At 43.7% G+C, this 14,992-nt stretch overlaps 1 protein-coding gene across 1 annotated transcript in view; it reads left to right on the forward strand.

The window, feature by feature from the left end:
• Nucleotides 1–6,332, forward strand: part of GPR132 (G protein-coupled receptor 132) — an 89,174-nt gene extending 82,842 nt beyond the window's left edge. The window contains 2 exon segments of the mRNA XM_069745641.1: nt 4,423–5,501; nt 5,503–6,332. Of these exon segments, the coding sequence (XP_069601742.1) occupies nt 4,432–5,501; nt 5,503–5,545 (1,113 nt within the window). The 5' untranslated portion in view covers nt 4,423–4,431 and the 3' untranslated portion in view covers nt 5,546–6,332.
• Nucleotides 6,333–14,992: the final 8,660 nt, after the last annotated feature.

Below are 14,992 nucleotides of genomic sequence, written 5' to 3' on the forward strand. Positions count from 1 at the left end.
TTCAGGAAGAATTTAGAAACCAAATAAAATAAAATGATTTTTTCAGGGAGAATTTAGAAAACAAATAAAACAAAAAATAGGCTTTCTATGGCCCACTGAGTGAGAGATGACGCACACAGGAGTCAGGAGTGGCACACAAGCCCAGAGGCCAATATTTATCTCCCACTGATTGATTTATTGATTTTTTCAGGTAGAATTTAGAACCCAAATCAACCAAAAAAGTAAATAGGCTTTCTATGGCCCACTATTTGTGAGAGAGATGGCACGCTCAGGACTGGCACACAAGCCCAGAGGCCAATATTAATCTCCCACTTTTTTTTCAGGGAAAATTTATAAACCCAATAAAATAAATAATAAATAGGCTTTCTATGGCCCACTATCTGAGAGAGAGAGATGGCACGCTTAGGACTGGCACACAAGCCCAAAGGCCAATATTAATCTCCCTTTTTTTTTTCAGGGAGAATTTATAAAACCAAAAAAAAAAAAATAAATAGGCTTTCTATGGCCCACTATTTGTGAGAGAGATGGCACGCTCAGGACTGGCACACAAGCCCAGAGGCCAATATTAATCTCCCACTTTTTTTTTTTTTTTTTTCAGGGAAAATTTATATACCCAATAAAATAAATAATAAATAGGCTTTCTATGGCCCACTATCTGAGAGAGAGAGATGGCACGCTTAGGACTGGCACACAAGCCCAAATGCCAATATTAATCTCCCTTTTTTTTTCAGGGAGAATTTATAAAACCAAAAAAAATAAATAAATAGGCTTTCTATGGCCCACTATTTGTGAGAGAGATGGCACGCTCAGGACTGGCACACAAGCCCAGAGGCCAATATTAATCTCCCACTTTTTTTTTTTTTCAGAAAAAATGTATAAACCCAATAAAAAAAATAAATAGGCTTTCTATGGCCCACTATCTGAGAGAGAGAGATGGCACGCTTAGGACTGGCACACAAGCCCAAAGGCCAATATTAATCTCCCACTGATTGATTTATTGATTTTTTCAGGTAGAATTTAGAACCCAAATAAAGCAAAAAAAAAAATAGGCTTTCTATGGCCCACTGAGTGAGTGATGATGCACACAGGAGTCAGGAGTGGCACACAAGCCCTGAGGCCAATATTTTTCTCCCACTGATTGATGTAGTGATTTTTTCAGGTAGATTTTGGAACCCAAATCAAGCAGAAAAATAAATAGGCTTTCTATGGCCCACTGAGTGAGAGATGGCACACACAGGAGTCAGGAGTGGCACACAAGCCCTGAGGCCAATATTTTTCTCCCACTGATTGATGTAGTGATTTTTTCAGGTAGATTTTAGAACCCAAATCAAGCAAAAAAATAAATAGGCTTTCTATGGCCCACTGAGTGAGAGATGGCACAGAGATGGCACAGACAGGGATGGCACTCTAGCAGAAATGCCAATCTTAATCTCCCACAAAAAAAAAAAAAAAGGAACTGTCCTTCAATTACTATCTCCCTGCAGTAATCTCAGCCACGTATGGCAGGCAGCAATGAGAAGTGGACTGATGCACAAATTAAATAAAAAGTGTGGACAAACAAACAAGATAGCTGTGCAGAAAGGAAGGAACAAGAGGATTTGTGCTTTGAAAAAAGCAGTTGGTTTGCACAGCGGCGTACACACAGCAATGCAGCTATCAGGGAGCCTTCTAGGGCAGCCCAATGAGCTACAGCGCTGAGGAAAAAAAAAAAAAAATGTAGCTTCCACTGTCCCTGCACACCGAAGGTGGTGTTGGACAGTGGAAATCGCTACAGCACAAGCGGTTTGGTGGTTAATGGACCCTGCCTAACGCTATCCCTGCTTCTGACGAAGCGGCAGCAACCTCTCCCTAAGCTCAGATCAGCAGCAGTAACATGGCGGTCGGCGGGAACGCCCCTTTATAGCCCCTGTGACGCCGCAGACAGCAAGCCAATCACTGCAATGCCCTTCTCTAAGATGGTGGGGACCAGGACCTATGTCATCACGCTGCCCACACTCTGCGTTTACCTTCATTGGCTGAGAAATGGCGCTTTTCGCGTCATTGAAACGCGACTTTGGCGCGAAAGTCGCGTACCGCATGGCCGACCCCGCACAGGGGTCGGATCGGGTTTCATGAAACCCGACTCTGCCAAAAGTCGGCGACTTTTGAAAATGAACGACCCGTTTCGCTCAACCCTAGTTGCCACGCCACTGGGCATTAAAGTCCTATTTTTTATCTTTTTGAGCGATTTCCTTTTTTTGGCTTATTATCCGAGATGCCAGATGACTGCTGGCCAAGGAAGCGTGCACTTCATAAGGTATTTTGTTGGGTGCTATTCCTATTTTTTTTTTCTCTCTCTCTCTCTCTACATATATAATATTCACTTTTGTTTTGTGTTTGTAAACATTATATGTAATGATATTATGGTCTTCAATGGAGAATGTAAAAGAAGAGGTTGGACAGGGAAATTACATCACATTTTTTTGTAAATAATATATCTTTATTTAGCATACAAAAACGCATACAAATCTGCATGAAAAAGCGCATGAAAATCCGCATCAAATCTGCTTGGATTTTCAACTGCGTTTTCTTCCAAGAGAGGAAGAATCCGCACAGAAAATTCCACAGGCAAATCTGCAACAGGTGCACATACCCTTAGGGTATGTGCACACGTTGCGGATTTTGCTGCGGATCCACAGCGTTTCCACAGGTGCGGATCTGCAGCAGTTTCCCATGAGTTTACAGTACAATGTAAACCTATGGGAAACGAAATCTGCAGTGCATATGCTGCGGAAAAAAACGCACAGAAACGCAGCATTTTATTTTCTGCAGCATGTCAATTCTTTGTGCGGAATCCGCAGCGTTTTTACATCTGCTCCAATAGAAAACTGCAGATGTAAAACTGCAACGGAATCCGCAATAAAAACCGCAATAAATCCGCAGGAAAAAACGCAGCAGTTTTGCACTGCGGATTTATCAAATCCGCTGTGGAAAAATCCACAGAGGATCATTCTACGTATGCACATACCCTCAGTATCTGACGTAGAAATTGTTAGGCTATGTGCACACGTTGCAGATTTTGATGCGGATCTGCGTTTTTGGACGCACGGAATTGCATCAAATTCGCATTGTAGTGCACAACCAATGTTAGTCAATGGGAAATCCAGAATTTGTGTGCACATGCTGCGGAAAAATCCATGCGGATTCACAGCATTTTTTTTTCACAGCATGTGAATTCTTTTTGCGGATCTGCAACGTTTCTGCACCCATTGAGTCAGTCAAATCTGCAGCAAAACTGCAGGTGTAAAAAGATTTGCGGATTTGCTGCGGATGTGCTTGCGAAAAATGCTGCAGAATGGCAGGAGGAAGAGTGTGTGGGCGGAGACTGTGTGTGTGGGTGGAGACTGTGTGCGGAGATGTGTGTCTGTGTGTGTCTGCGGGTGTGTGCGTGGCTGTGTATCTGTGTGTGTGTGTGTGTGTATAGACAGGCATCATCTGATGGGAGTCCCATGTGGCTATGTCTGCTGTCACATAGAACAGTGCTTTCTACCTAAAATACTCCTGAAGGAGCATATTACTTTATTTTTTTCAAAATTAAACTAAAGACCCTCACTCCTAAAAAATAGTATAGCCGCAGAATTTTAGCATCTTATACCCATGTACAAATTGTAGGCTGTATAGAGCTGTGATACACCTGTGTGCATGAGCTCTTAAAGTGATGGTCTAGTTTGACAGTAAAATGTTCTAAAGGCTCAAAATGAAAATAGCAAAACTGGCATAGCTGACACCCCTCTTCTGCTTCCTCTCAGTCATTGCCGACAGACTACTGTGGTGATGTCACGTCTACAGCATATGACCCACTGCAGCCAATCACTGGCGCAGTGGAATTGTGCCATGTATCTCAGTGTTTTACTTTGAAACCGGACAATCCCTTTAAAACCGTTGTGCATACTTACATGTATTTATAATGCAAAATTCAAGAGATTGAAACCCTGCCACCAGAACAGTTAAACATCACCCAAAAAAACAATCAAGGACCCACCAAAATGCCAACAAGTGGGCAATATTTTGCGGAATCTCACCTCTTTTGTGTTTCTCTGGACAGTCCTGACAAATTCAAGACTGTTGGCCAATAAGAATGTTGTGCCACAGACAACCTGTAATATAGTCACCACTTCCTAATGTTTCGTTCAAGGGGGTACAAAGTCATGCTCACTCCTCTATGACCATACGGCCTGACAAATTGTTATTACAGTTATTAATTGACCTTGAGCTGTAATTCCAGGCACAACCCATGGAAACGGAGGGCGCTGTTCTGTAGAAAGCAGATATACTGTATTATTAATCCTGTACAGCTTAGGACTACGACTGCTTTCATCACTGAAGTTGTGCTTATTTTGCTCTGGTATATCTAACTTGATTTTTCTGTGTATTCATTTCCAGTAGCCAAAGATGAAGCCAGAATGTACAGGAGGCAATGTTTCCTTGAACCTGAATACTTCAATAGTAACAACAAACAACTCCTCGACTGATTTCCAACAGTGCCAACCTCCCTATGACGATAGTGCCCTATTTGTCATCATACTCTATAGCATCGTCCTCGTCATTGGAATTCCGGCTAACATGTTGACCTTATGGCTGACTTTTTTACAAATATGGCGGAAGAACGTGCTGGCTGTGTACCTGTTCAGCTTGTCTCTGAGTGAACTTATGTACCTTGGGACAATTCCCCTTTGGATCCTGTATGTGAAAAATGACCATAACTGGCATTGGGGACCAATGGCGTGCAAAATTACTGGATATATTTTTTTCAATAATATATATATTAGTATTTTGCTTCTTTGTTGTATTTCTGTGGATCGTTACTTGGCGGTGGAATACGCCTTGGAATCCAGAGGGGTCCGGAGGCAAAAAATTGCCATTGTGGTCACTGTGGTTCTTTTCATCTTGGTGGCACTTATTCATTCCCCAGTCTTCATCATCAGTGATGGCAACCAAACGGACAATCAAAGTACTTGCTTTGAAACTTTGCCTATACCATCATATATAGCTCATTTTTATGTTGCTAGGTTCATCATAGGATTTCTGATTCCTCTGTTGACTCTGATGTATACCAACTTTGTAATAAAAAAGAGGATCGAAACCAGTGGCAGCTTCACGGATCAGCAGAAGACCAAAGTGAAGTATCTAGCTATCACCATAATAATCATATTCATGATCTGCTTCGCTCCCTACCACTTTGTGTTGCTCATCCGGGGTATTGCTTACTACGTAAATGAGAATTCTGAGTTTTGTGAATTTGAAGAGGAGATTTATACCGCTTATTCTATATTTCTTTGCCTGGTCACCGTAAACAGTGTGGCAGACCCTTTCATCTACGTATTGGTCAGCGAAAATGTACAGAAAGATATCTGTAGGGGAATGAGGGGCTGGAGAAGACAATTCTGTATCAATACCAGGAGTGACAGTACCAATCCCCACATTCACAATTCTAGAGATCAACATTTGGAGAAAGAGTATTCAACACAGTGGACTTGGGATAACAGACATACTGCAGAGGAATTGATACAAACGGCGATCTGTCCGCATACTATGCATTTCTGATGCTTGAGATTTTTTTTTTAATCTTATTTATGTAATTTATTTTCACGACAAATATGTAAATGTCCATTACTGCTCTGTTTTCTCACACAAACCAACAATGAGCAAATTTCAACTAATTTCAAGTAATACCCAGGTCTCATACGCTACTGTGTCACTGTTGTGTTAACAAACTTGGCATGAATCAATAATACTGGCAAATATAAGAAACTTTGTAATATTTCTTATCAGAGAAGTCTGCTCCTTCCTCCACTTATCGGTCAGTCAGTCTTAAAAACAGCTATAAACCTGTCTTGGTTAAAACAAGACCAGCTCACTGAGGAGTCCGAGTACAGTTTTCTATTAAAGTGTATGAAGAGTGGAGGAGCAGAATGAGTGAACAGGCAGATCTGGCTGAAATGTTCTATTTTTTTTTTAATGTAGCCCCAGAACTCGATTCACAGCTACAATGTTCAGTACTGCTGTATAATGTCCTCCATGCTCATGCTGCTTCTGAACATTTGTTACATAGAGACGGGAGAGCAGGAATCCCTGGTGCCTGTGTGTGCTGTGTCTCGACCCACCAGCACAGAGACAACTGAAAATTAAAGATGCCTTTAGTGGTGAAAACTGGTAAAAAATGCAGGATATAAGTCCTATAATGGCCAGAATTATATTGTTAATGCTCATGTACAGCTTCTTCTAAAAAGTCATCTGAAATGACAGGTACGCATTAAAGGGAAGAAGTTTCCATGTTAAACATTTTTCATGAATTTCCCACAATTAATATTTACATTATTAAATATATTTATAAAAAAATCTTGAAAACTTGCAGTTTTCGCTCTGGCCACTAAGTCGCAAAGTATGCTAATACTTTCTTCACTGCACAGATAACTTCTCATTATTATCACACGCATACTTACAATACAAAATAAGCTTTTTAAACAGATAACACAGGATTCACTATTTGCAATAGGTGGTAACGGTTTGCTTCCTTCCCCTCTCTGCACAGGTCACAGAGAAATCCCAAAGTACTATCTCATAGACATTAATAACCATAACTAGCATACTGTTCCTATGCCTTATGGCTACTAGAAAGCATATATCTATGCTGATAACTGTTGTTCCAAAAATACATTTAGATGACAAACCGTCAAGTGATACTCAAACGTTTTTTAACAAATTGCTTTCCATAAAGGACAGTAGGGTATAAAACAACTGTAGGATGGTGTTGCCTTCTTCTAGATGTATCAACCAAATACCCTGTTTTTTACATCTTTTACTAGCACTTGCGGATTACTGCAACATTTTTTCAAACTGAGTGTTTTTGGTTTTACTATTCTCTTTTGTGTCTTCAGGTTTCTTGGTGGTGTGTGAACATGATCATACAGACTTGTTCACTGTGCAAGTAGCCCATGTGTTCCTGTTTCCATAATTGTTCTCTTGTGTCTACAAGACTGGGGAGTTCCACCACTCCTCTTGGGCTATCTGCACAAAAGCTGTTCTGCCCTGTATGCACACATGGATTTTTCCTCTCTGAACCCTGTTCACACAGGTTATATACAGATGATCAGGTTTTTAAATACATCAGATAGGGATTGCATACATTAGTTAGGACTGCTCTGATAAGGGTATACCGTGAAGATTGGTAGAGCAGCTTAGTATACATTTTTTGCAAAAAACGTATCAACCAAATACCCTGTTTTTTACATCTTTTACTAGCACTTGCGGATTACTGCAACATTTTTTCAAACTGAGTGTTTTTGGTGGTGTGTGAACATGATCATACAGACTTGTTCACTGTGCAAGTAGCCCATGTGTTCCTGTTTCTTCTAGATGGGGCATATGAAGATGCATCTTACCCATCTTGAGATTTTGCAGATCACTGTGATGGTCTCTATTCTGCAGTATTATATAGACATTATGGGATGGTACTGTATATGGGTATTGAGACTGGTATAATTAAAGGGTTATTCTCAAGATAGAGTTATCCCCCTATCCAAAGAATTGGTGAAAGTATGAGCACTGCGTCCTCCAGTAATACAGAGAACAGGGCTCTAGAACCTGGGGACTTTACTCTGCAGAGCCCAGTCTTGAAAGGAGCGTCTCAACCTACACTCAATTCATTGCCTATGGCAAATTCCTTTGCTCAGCTAATTTTAGCCATCATGGTAATGGAAGAGGCATACCTTTTTAAGAGGAGCTCTTCTAGCTCTCAGTATTTACTTTCTTGATGCCCTAGGGAAGGTTCCTGTTCTTTTTTCCCCTTAAGAGTATTTTTACATTGCGTTTGGTTGCAGACTTTTGCAAGGGAACGGGTGTCGGACGTATGCCATGACAGGGCCACTAAAGGCAATGTTAAAATACCCTTAGGCTGTGTGCACACATTGTGGAATTGGCTGCAGATCCGCAGCGGATTCGCAGCTGTTTTCCATGCGTTGTACAGTACCATGTAAACCTATGGAAAACCAAATCCGCTGTGCCCATGGTGCGGAAAATAACGCTGCATTGTATTTTCCACAGCATGTCAATTCTTTGTGCGGATTCTGCAGCGTTTTACACCTGCTCCTCAATAGGAATCCGCAGGTGTAAAATAGCAGGTGGAATCTGCACAAAAACCCCAGGAAATCCGCGGTAAATCCACAGGTAAAACGCAGTGCATTTTACCTGCGGATTTTGCAAAAACGGTGTAGAAAAATCCACACACAAATCCGCAACGTGGGCACATAGCCTCAAAAAGAAAGAAGAGGAACCTTCCCCAGGGCATCAAGTGAATCAAATCTCCTGAGAACAAAATATGTTGTGTAACACCAGGGGGAAACAAGCAAGTTATTCAGCCCACTGAAAAAAAAGGTTTCCACTAGGGATGAGCGCACGTGCTCGATGATACTCGCCTATCACTCGAGTATCACGGTGCTTGGATATGCTCTTTACTCAGCGAGTAATGGGCAGTGCTCGATGTGAAGTTCAAGGCCCAGCCCTACATCTTTGGCGCCTGTTATGCATCCAATAAGCATGAGGGGATTGCTTGAGTCACTGTGATTACTAGCCTGTGTGCACAGTATAATGAATCACATACAATCTGCATTTAGTCTAAGGAGGGAGAGAAAGTCGAAGGAGTATGGAGAATGACAGAATCCAGTCTATAGACAGGGATTATAAAGGCACAGATGATTGGCCTCGGGGAGACCAAAACATCCAACACCGCGGAGACACCATCACGTGTTTCTCAACGCAGTGATTCCAGAACACTGCCCCCATCCCTTATGGGAAATATGCAGATGCATGTAAAGAAGCTGTGGAGACACCATCACGTGTTTCTCGACGCAAGCAGTGAATAGCCAGGCCTTTCCCCAGGAAGGAACAACCACGGGAAGGGCAGCATCCTATGAAGGAAAGCCACCTATGCCAAGCATGGTATCCATCCACAGACAGCTGTTTCGGGGTTTTGCCCCTCATCAGTGTGGAGTAGGAATCTGGCTATTAGGAGCAGTGCCTAGTAAAAAGGCTATAAAGGCACAGATGATTGGCCTCGGGGAGACCAAAACATCCAACACCGCGGAGACACCATCACGTGTTTCTCAACGCAGTGATTCCAGAACACTGCCCCCATCCCTTATGGGAAATATGCAGATGCATGTAAAGAAGCTGCGGAGACACCATCACGTGTTTCTCGACGCAAGCAGTGAATAGCCAGGCCTTTCCCCGGGAAGGAACAACCACGGGAAGGGCAGCATCCTATGAAGGAAAGCCACCTATGCCAAGCATGGTATCCATCCACAGACAGCTGTTTCGGGGTTTTGCCCCTCATCAGTGTGGAGTAGGAATCTGGCTATTAGGAGCAGTTTTGGTGGCTTTGATTGCTGCAGTTGATCAAGTTTTTTCTTTTATTAACCCCTTTCTGCCATCGGACGGAATAGTACGTCCGATGGCAGAACCCTTGCTTTGATGCGGGTTGCGGCGGTGAGCCCGCATCAAAGCCGGGACATGTCAGCTGTTTTGAACAGCTGACATGTGCCCGCAATAGGCATTTAACAAGGGCTTCATGCCTTCTGGCCGGAAATGCGATTACCGCTGATCCCTGTCGTGTTCGGGAGTCAGCGGTGCATCGGCATAACAACCAGGGGTCTCCTGCAGACCTCTATGGTTGTTGATGCCAGATTGCTGAGAGCGCCACCCTGTGGTCGGCGCTCATAGAAATGCTGTAATGCAGCTACATAGCAGCGATCTGAGCATCGTCCCCATGTAGCAGAGCCGATCAGGCTATGCCAGCTTCTAGTCTCCCATGGAGGATATTGAATCATGGCAAAAGTTAAAAAAAATGTTTTAAAAAATATGGAAAAAAGAAAAGTTCAAATCACCCCCCTTCGCCCCATTCAAAATAAAACAATTGAAAAAAAAAAAATCAAACCTACACGTTTGGTTTCACCTCATTCAGAATCGCCCGATCTATCAATAAAAAAAAAGAATTAACCTGATCGCTAAGCGGTGTAGCAAGAAAAAAATTCAAAACACCAGAATTACGTTTTTTTTGGGTCGCCGCAACATTGCATTAAAATGCAATAACGGGCGATCAAAAGAACGTATCTGCACCAAAATGGTGTCATTAAAAACGTCAACTCGGCACGCAAAAAATAAGCGCTCACCCAACCGGAGATCAAGAAAAATGCATACGCTACGGGTCTCGGAAAATTGCACTTTTAGCATTTAGTGAACCTACCAAAAAAGCCAAGTGTGGGATTGCACTTTTTTTGCAATTTCCCTGCACTTGGAATTATTTTCCCATTTTCTAGTACATGACATGGTAAAATCAATGGTGTCATTCAAAAGTACAACTCGTCCCGCAAAAAAATAAGCCCTCAGCCATATTGACGGAAAAATAAAAAGTTATGGCTCTGAGAAGTAGGGGAGCGAAAAACTGAAACGCAAAATCGAAAGAAGCTCCGGAGGTTAAGGGGTTAAAAATAAACTTAGTTTCAAGAGACCTACCAACTACAAAATGGTTAAGGCGTGTGTTAAGGGACAGGCAAGTGGAAGCGCTGATGATGGTACACGCAGATGCCGATGATGACATGAGGAAGGTGTGACTACGCCTGTTCTGGAGCACAAGAAACACGCCCATCCACCACACATAGTTCACGTCCCACTTTCCAGGAAGCCAGAGCAGTGTGAACAGGTGGTCAGTTTGATAGCAGATAATGCGTCTGGCAGGCTTGACAGCACCAAGCAGTCTTTCACACAGTCAAGTATCACCAGCCTAAAGTTTGGATCACTTAATGGGAACCTGTCACCCCCAAAATCGATGGTGAGGTAAGCTCACTGTCATCAGGGGCTTATCTACAGCATTCTGTAATGCTATAGATAAGCCGCCAATGTTAGCTGAAAGAGGAGAAAAAGACGTTAGATTATACTCACCCAGGGGCGGTCCTGCTCCGATGGGTGTCTCAGGTCCGCTCCGGCGCCTTCCATCTTCATTCCATGACGTCCTCTTCTGGTCTTCACGCTGCGGCTCTGGCGCAGGCATACTTTGTCTGCCCGGTTGAGGGCAGACCAAAGTACTGCAGTGTGCAGGCGCTGGGCCTTTCTGACCTTTCCGGCGCCTGTGCACTGCAGTACTTTCCTCTGCCCTCAACAGGGCAGACAAAGTACGCCTGCGCCAGAGCCGCGGCTTGAAGACCAGAAGAGGACGTCATGGAATGAAGCTAGGAGGCGCCGAAGTGGACCTAAAACACCTATTTGAGCAGACCGCAGCAGGACCGCCCCTGGGTGAGTATAATCTAACGTCTTTTTCTCCTCTTTCAGGTAACATCGGTGGCTTATCTACAGCATTACAGAATGCTGTAGACTCACCATCGATTTTGGGGGTGACAGGTTCCCTTTAATCCTCACCATGATCCTCCTTCCTCCGACCACGTTGAGTCCCAGGAAACTAGTGATCCCACACTAAGACACTCCGAGGAGCACTTCAGAACATCATTTCTTGATTGTGGCCTCTCAACCTGAATGCTCCAAGAGGGAGAGAAGGACATACTGTTTAGTGATGCACAAATCTTAGAGCAGCCAAGAGCACAATAACGTGATGGTGCGGAAAACTTGGGATAAGGAGGAAGATAATGAGGCACAGTTGCTGCTAAATCATGTTTTTGTTAAGTCACAATGTCAGGAGGACCAGGGTGCGGTGGTGGAAGACGAGGTGGTGAATGATGACGTCACAGACTGAACCTGGAAAGCTGGCATGCAGAGTGAGACCAGCAGAGCTGAGGGGGGAGAGATTGGCATCACCGAAACAAACAGGAAAGAGGCAGTAAGGTGACCAGAGGGAGAAGGCTGGCAACTGTTCCACAGAGCACCAACACTCCTGATTTTCTCTGTCAAAGAGAGGTGTTCCCCAGTCTGGGACTTTTTTAAAGAGAGTTCTGTGACAAACAAAATGGCTATTTTCAACCTGTTCCATGCAAAGATCAGCAGGGTCATGACCACTAAGAACCTAACCACCACCAGCATGACAAGGCACATCCTCTATGCACCCGATTCGGTGGCCAAAAAGCCTAGGTCCATGATTAGTGCCATTGGGTGCCACCAATGCATCTTCCCTTGTGCTAGGTGCTTCCAAATCCCTGGTCCAAAACGCTGGCACACATGCCTCCCGCCCTGCACATTCTGACTTGCCATCATCAATCACTTCCAAATCCTTGTCCCAGCACAGCGTTCAACTGTCCCTACCCCAGGCCTTGGAACGAAAAAGAGCCCACCCACAGGCCCAAATGCAAAATGGGCATAATTCAGGATGATTGGCATGGAAATGTTATCATTTAGGCTGGTAGACATGGAGGAATTCCGCCGACTGATGGAGTCAGCCATCTCTCAGTACTTGGTCCCCAGCCGCCACTTTTTCTCCCGGTGTGGCGTCCCCTCTTTGTACCAGCATGTGTCCAGAAACATCACCCAAGCTCTTACCAATGCACATACTGGCACTGTCCACTTAACAACCAACATGTAGCCAAGCGCTTGTGGCCAGGGATGCTACATTTTCCTAAATGCACACTGGGCGAGCATTGTGGAATCTTGGGCCGAGTCACACCCTGGCACAGTGCGTGCACTCCAAACACAGAGGAATGCTGGCCCTACTTCTATCAGTGTTTCCTCCACCTTCTACAGCAGTTCCTGCACTCACACCTCCATCTCTGATATGTTATCTCAGAGCACGTCATCCACATCAGCTGGAAGCTCTGCAGCACTGCCTCAGCGAAGCGGCAACAAGCTCTGCTGAAGCTAATTTGTCCAGTAGACAAACCGCAGAGTTACTTAAAGGAATAAGAGACCAGACAGATCTGTGTTTTTTGGTACATGTAGTAAACTTGGTAGTTCAGCGGTTTATGAAAACATACCCAGATTTGCCAGAGCTTGTGGTCAAGGTATGCCCATTTCGGCAAGATGGCTACAGCTGTCGCCACTCTGGCAGTGCTGCAGCAGTGCATGCAAGTGCCAGCTCAATGACTGGTGTGCAATGTCACCACGTGCTACAAGTACACACTGTACATGCTGGCAAGGCTTTGTGAGAAGAGGCCAGTGGTTGAGTACCAGCTCCAACATGCCAGTGGGTATTCTGGTCAGCCTCCGCATATATTAACTGAAGAATGGGCGTGGATGTCTGACATTTGTTTGGATCTCCAAGACTTTGAGAACTCCACAAAGATGGTGAGCGGTAATGATACCATAGTCAGCGCAACTATCCTGCGTCTGTGTGTGTAAACAGTCGCTGCTCACAAAACAAAGCTTTGAATGTGGACCAAGTGGGGATGGAAGAAGACATAACACAGAGAGATTGTAGCCATCCCAGCCTCATCTCATCAGCTCAGCACGGATTGGGTAACAATGAGGAGGTGGATGCTGAGGAGGAGTAGGAGCTGGTGGCTAGTGCAACAGATGCTAGTAGCCACACATCCTTTGTCATGTCTCTCCTATGTGGATGGGCTGAGGATGGGAATGAGGAGAATGAGAGGGATGAGATGGAGTTATCATGGGGAAACAGGGAAGTGTTGGCTGTATGGAGCTGGACACATATGGCCATCTTTAAACACCGCTGCCTTTCCCGTGACCCTTGCATTACATTCATCTTGGCAAAAATAAAAAAGAGTGTACTTGTTCACCCTGTAGACCGAAATTACAAGAACTTTGCATCTCTTCCTCCTGAGGTGGAGAGGTCTTCTAAAATGGTGCTATACCAGAAGGCCTTTTTGAAAAAATATGTTGAAAAATGTATTTATATTGCTCACCCATAGGGTATTACATTTTAGTGGGTACATTTAGTTGCTATATAACCCTCAAAAAACTTTTAAAAAATTTAGACTGTGTGCACATATTGCAGACTTGGTGTGTTTTTATCCCGTTTTTTCTGCATGGATTTGTGACAAAACCTGCTGGCAGCAAAGTGAATGAGAAACCGGAAGTGTCATGCACATGTTGAGTATTTGTGACTTGCAGATTTGGTGCAGAAAATAATTTGCTGCATGTCAATTCTCTCTTCGTTTTTCAACATTCACTTAACTCAAATCAATCAAAAACGCAGGCAAAAATGTGCATTTTTCCTGCAAAGAGATGCAGAAATGTTACTCAACGTGTGCACATACCCTTATCGGTATTATACTGCTCACCCATAGACTATTCCATGGTCTGGAGTACACTTCCTTTGTATATAACCCTCAAAAGTGCATAGCCTTTATGTGTCTAGGGACAGCAATACATGACAATTTGAACAGAATGTGTATGAGGCCCTCCTTTGTCTACTACAGGGTGTATCCGAGTTCCTTATTTTTGGCAGTTCTTGCCTCCTTCATAAATCACACTGAAATTTCCTATTTTTTTAATTAAATCAATTTCAGTTTACTTAAATTATATTTTACTTTAAATCCTTTTTAAATGTTTCCTTATATACAAGTCATTATACAGGAAAAAAATGTTGTTTAACATTTTCTTTCCTGTAAAATGCAATCACTCATTTTGGAATGTTTTATTGTCAGCCCTTAAAGTGGAGTAAAAGTGTGACACCATTGTTCCTAGCAGCAATCTAAAGGTACCGTCACATTAAGCGACGCTGCAGCGATATAGACAACGAGCCAATCGCTGCAGCGTCGCTGTTTAGGTCGCTGTAGCATTGTCAAACACCGGCAGCAGCAGAACGATGCAGGAGCGATCCAGTGGCGTACTTATCGTTCTCGCTGGTTGTTCGCTCCATGTAAAAACATTGCTGGCATCGTTGCTTTTGCTGTCAAACATGAGGAATCACGCTGACCTGACGACCAAATAAAGTTCTGGACTTCTAGCTACGACCAGCAATGTCACAGCGGGATCCAGATCGCTGCTGCGTGTCAAACACAAGGAGATCGCTATCCAGGACGCTGCAACGTCACGGATCGTTGTCGTTCTCGTTGGA

Source organism: Ranitomeya imitator, chromosome 1, assembly GCF_032444005.1.
Source record: "Ranitomeya imitator isolate aRanImi1 chromosome 1, aRanImi1.pri, whole genome shotgun sequence".
NCBI lineage: Eukaryota > Metazoa > Chordata > Amphibia > Anura > Dendrobatidae > Ranitomeya > Ranitomeya imitator.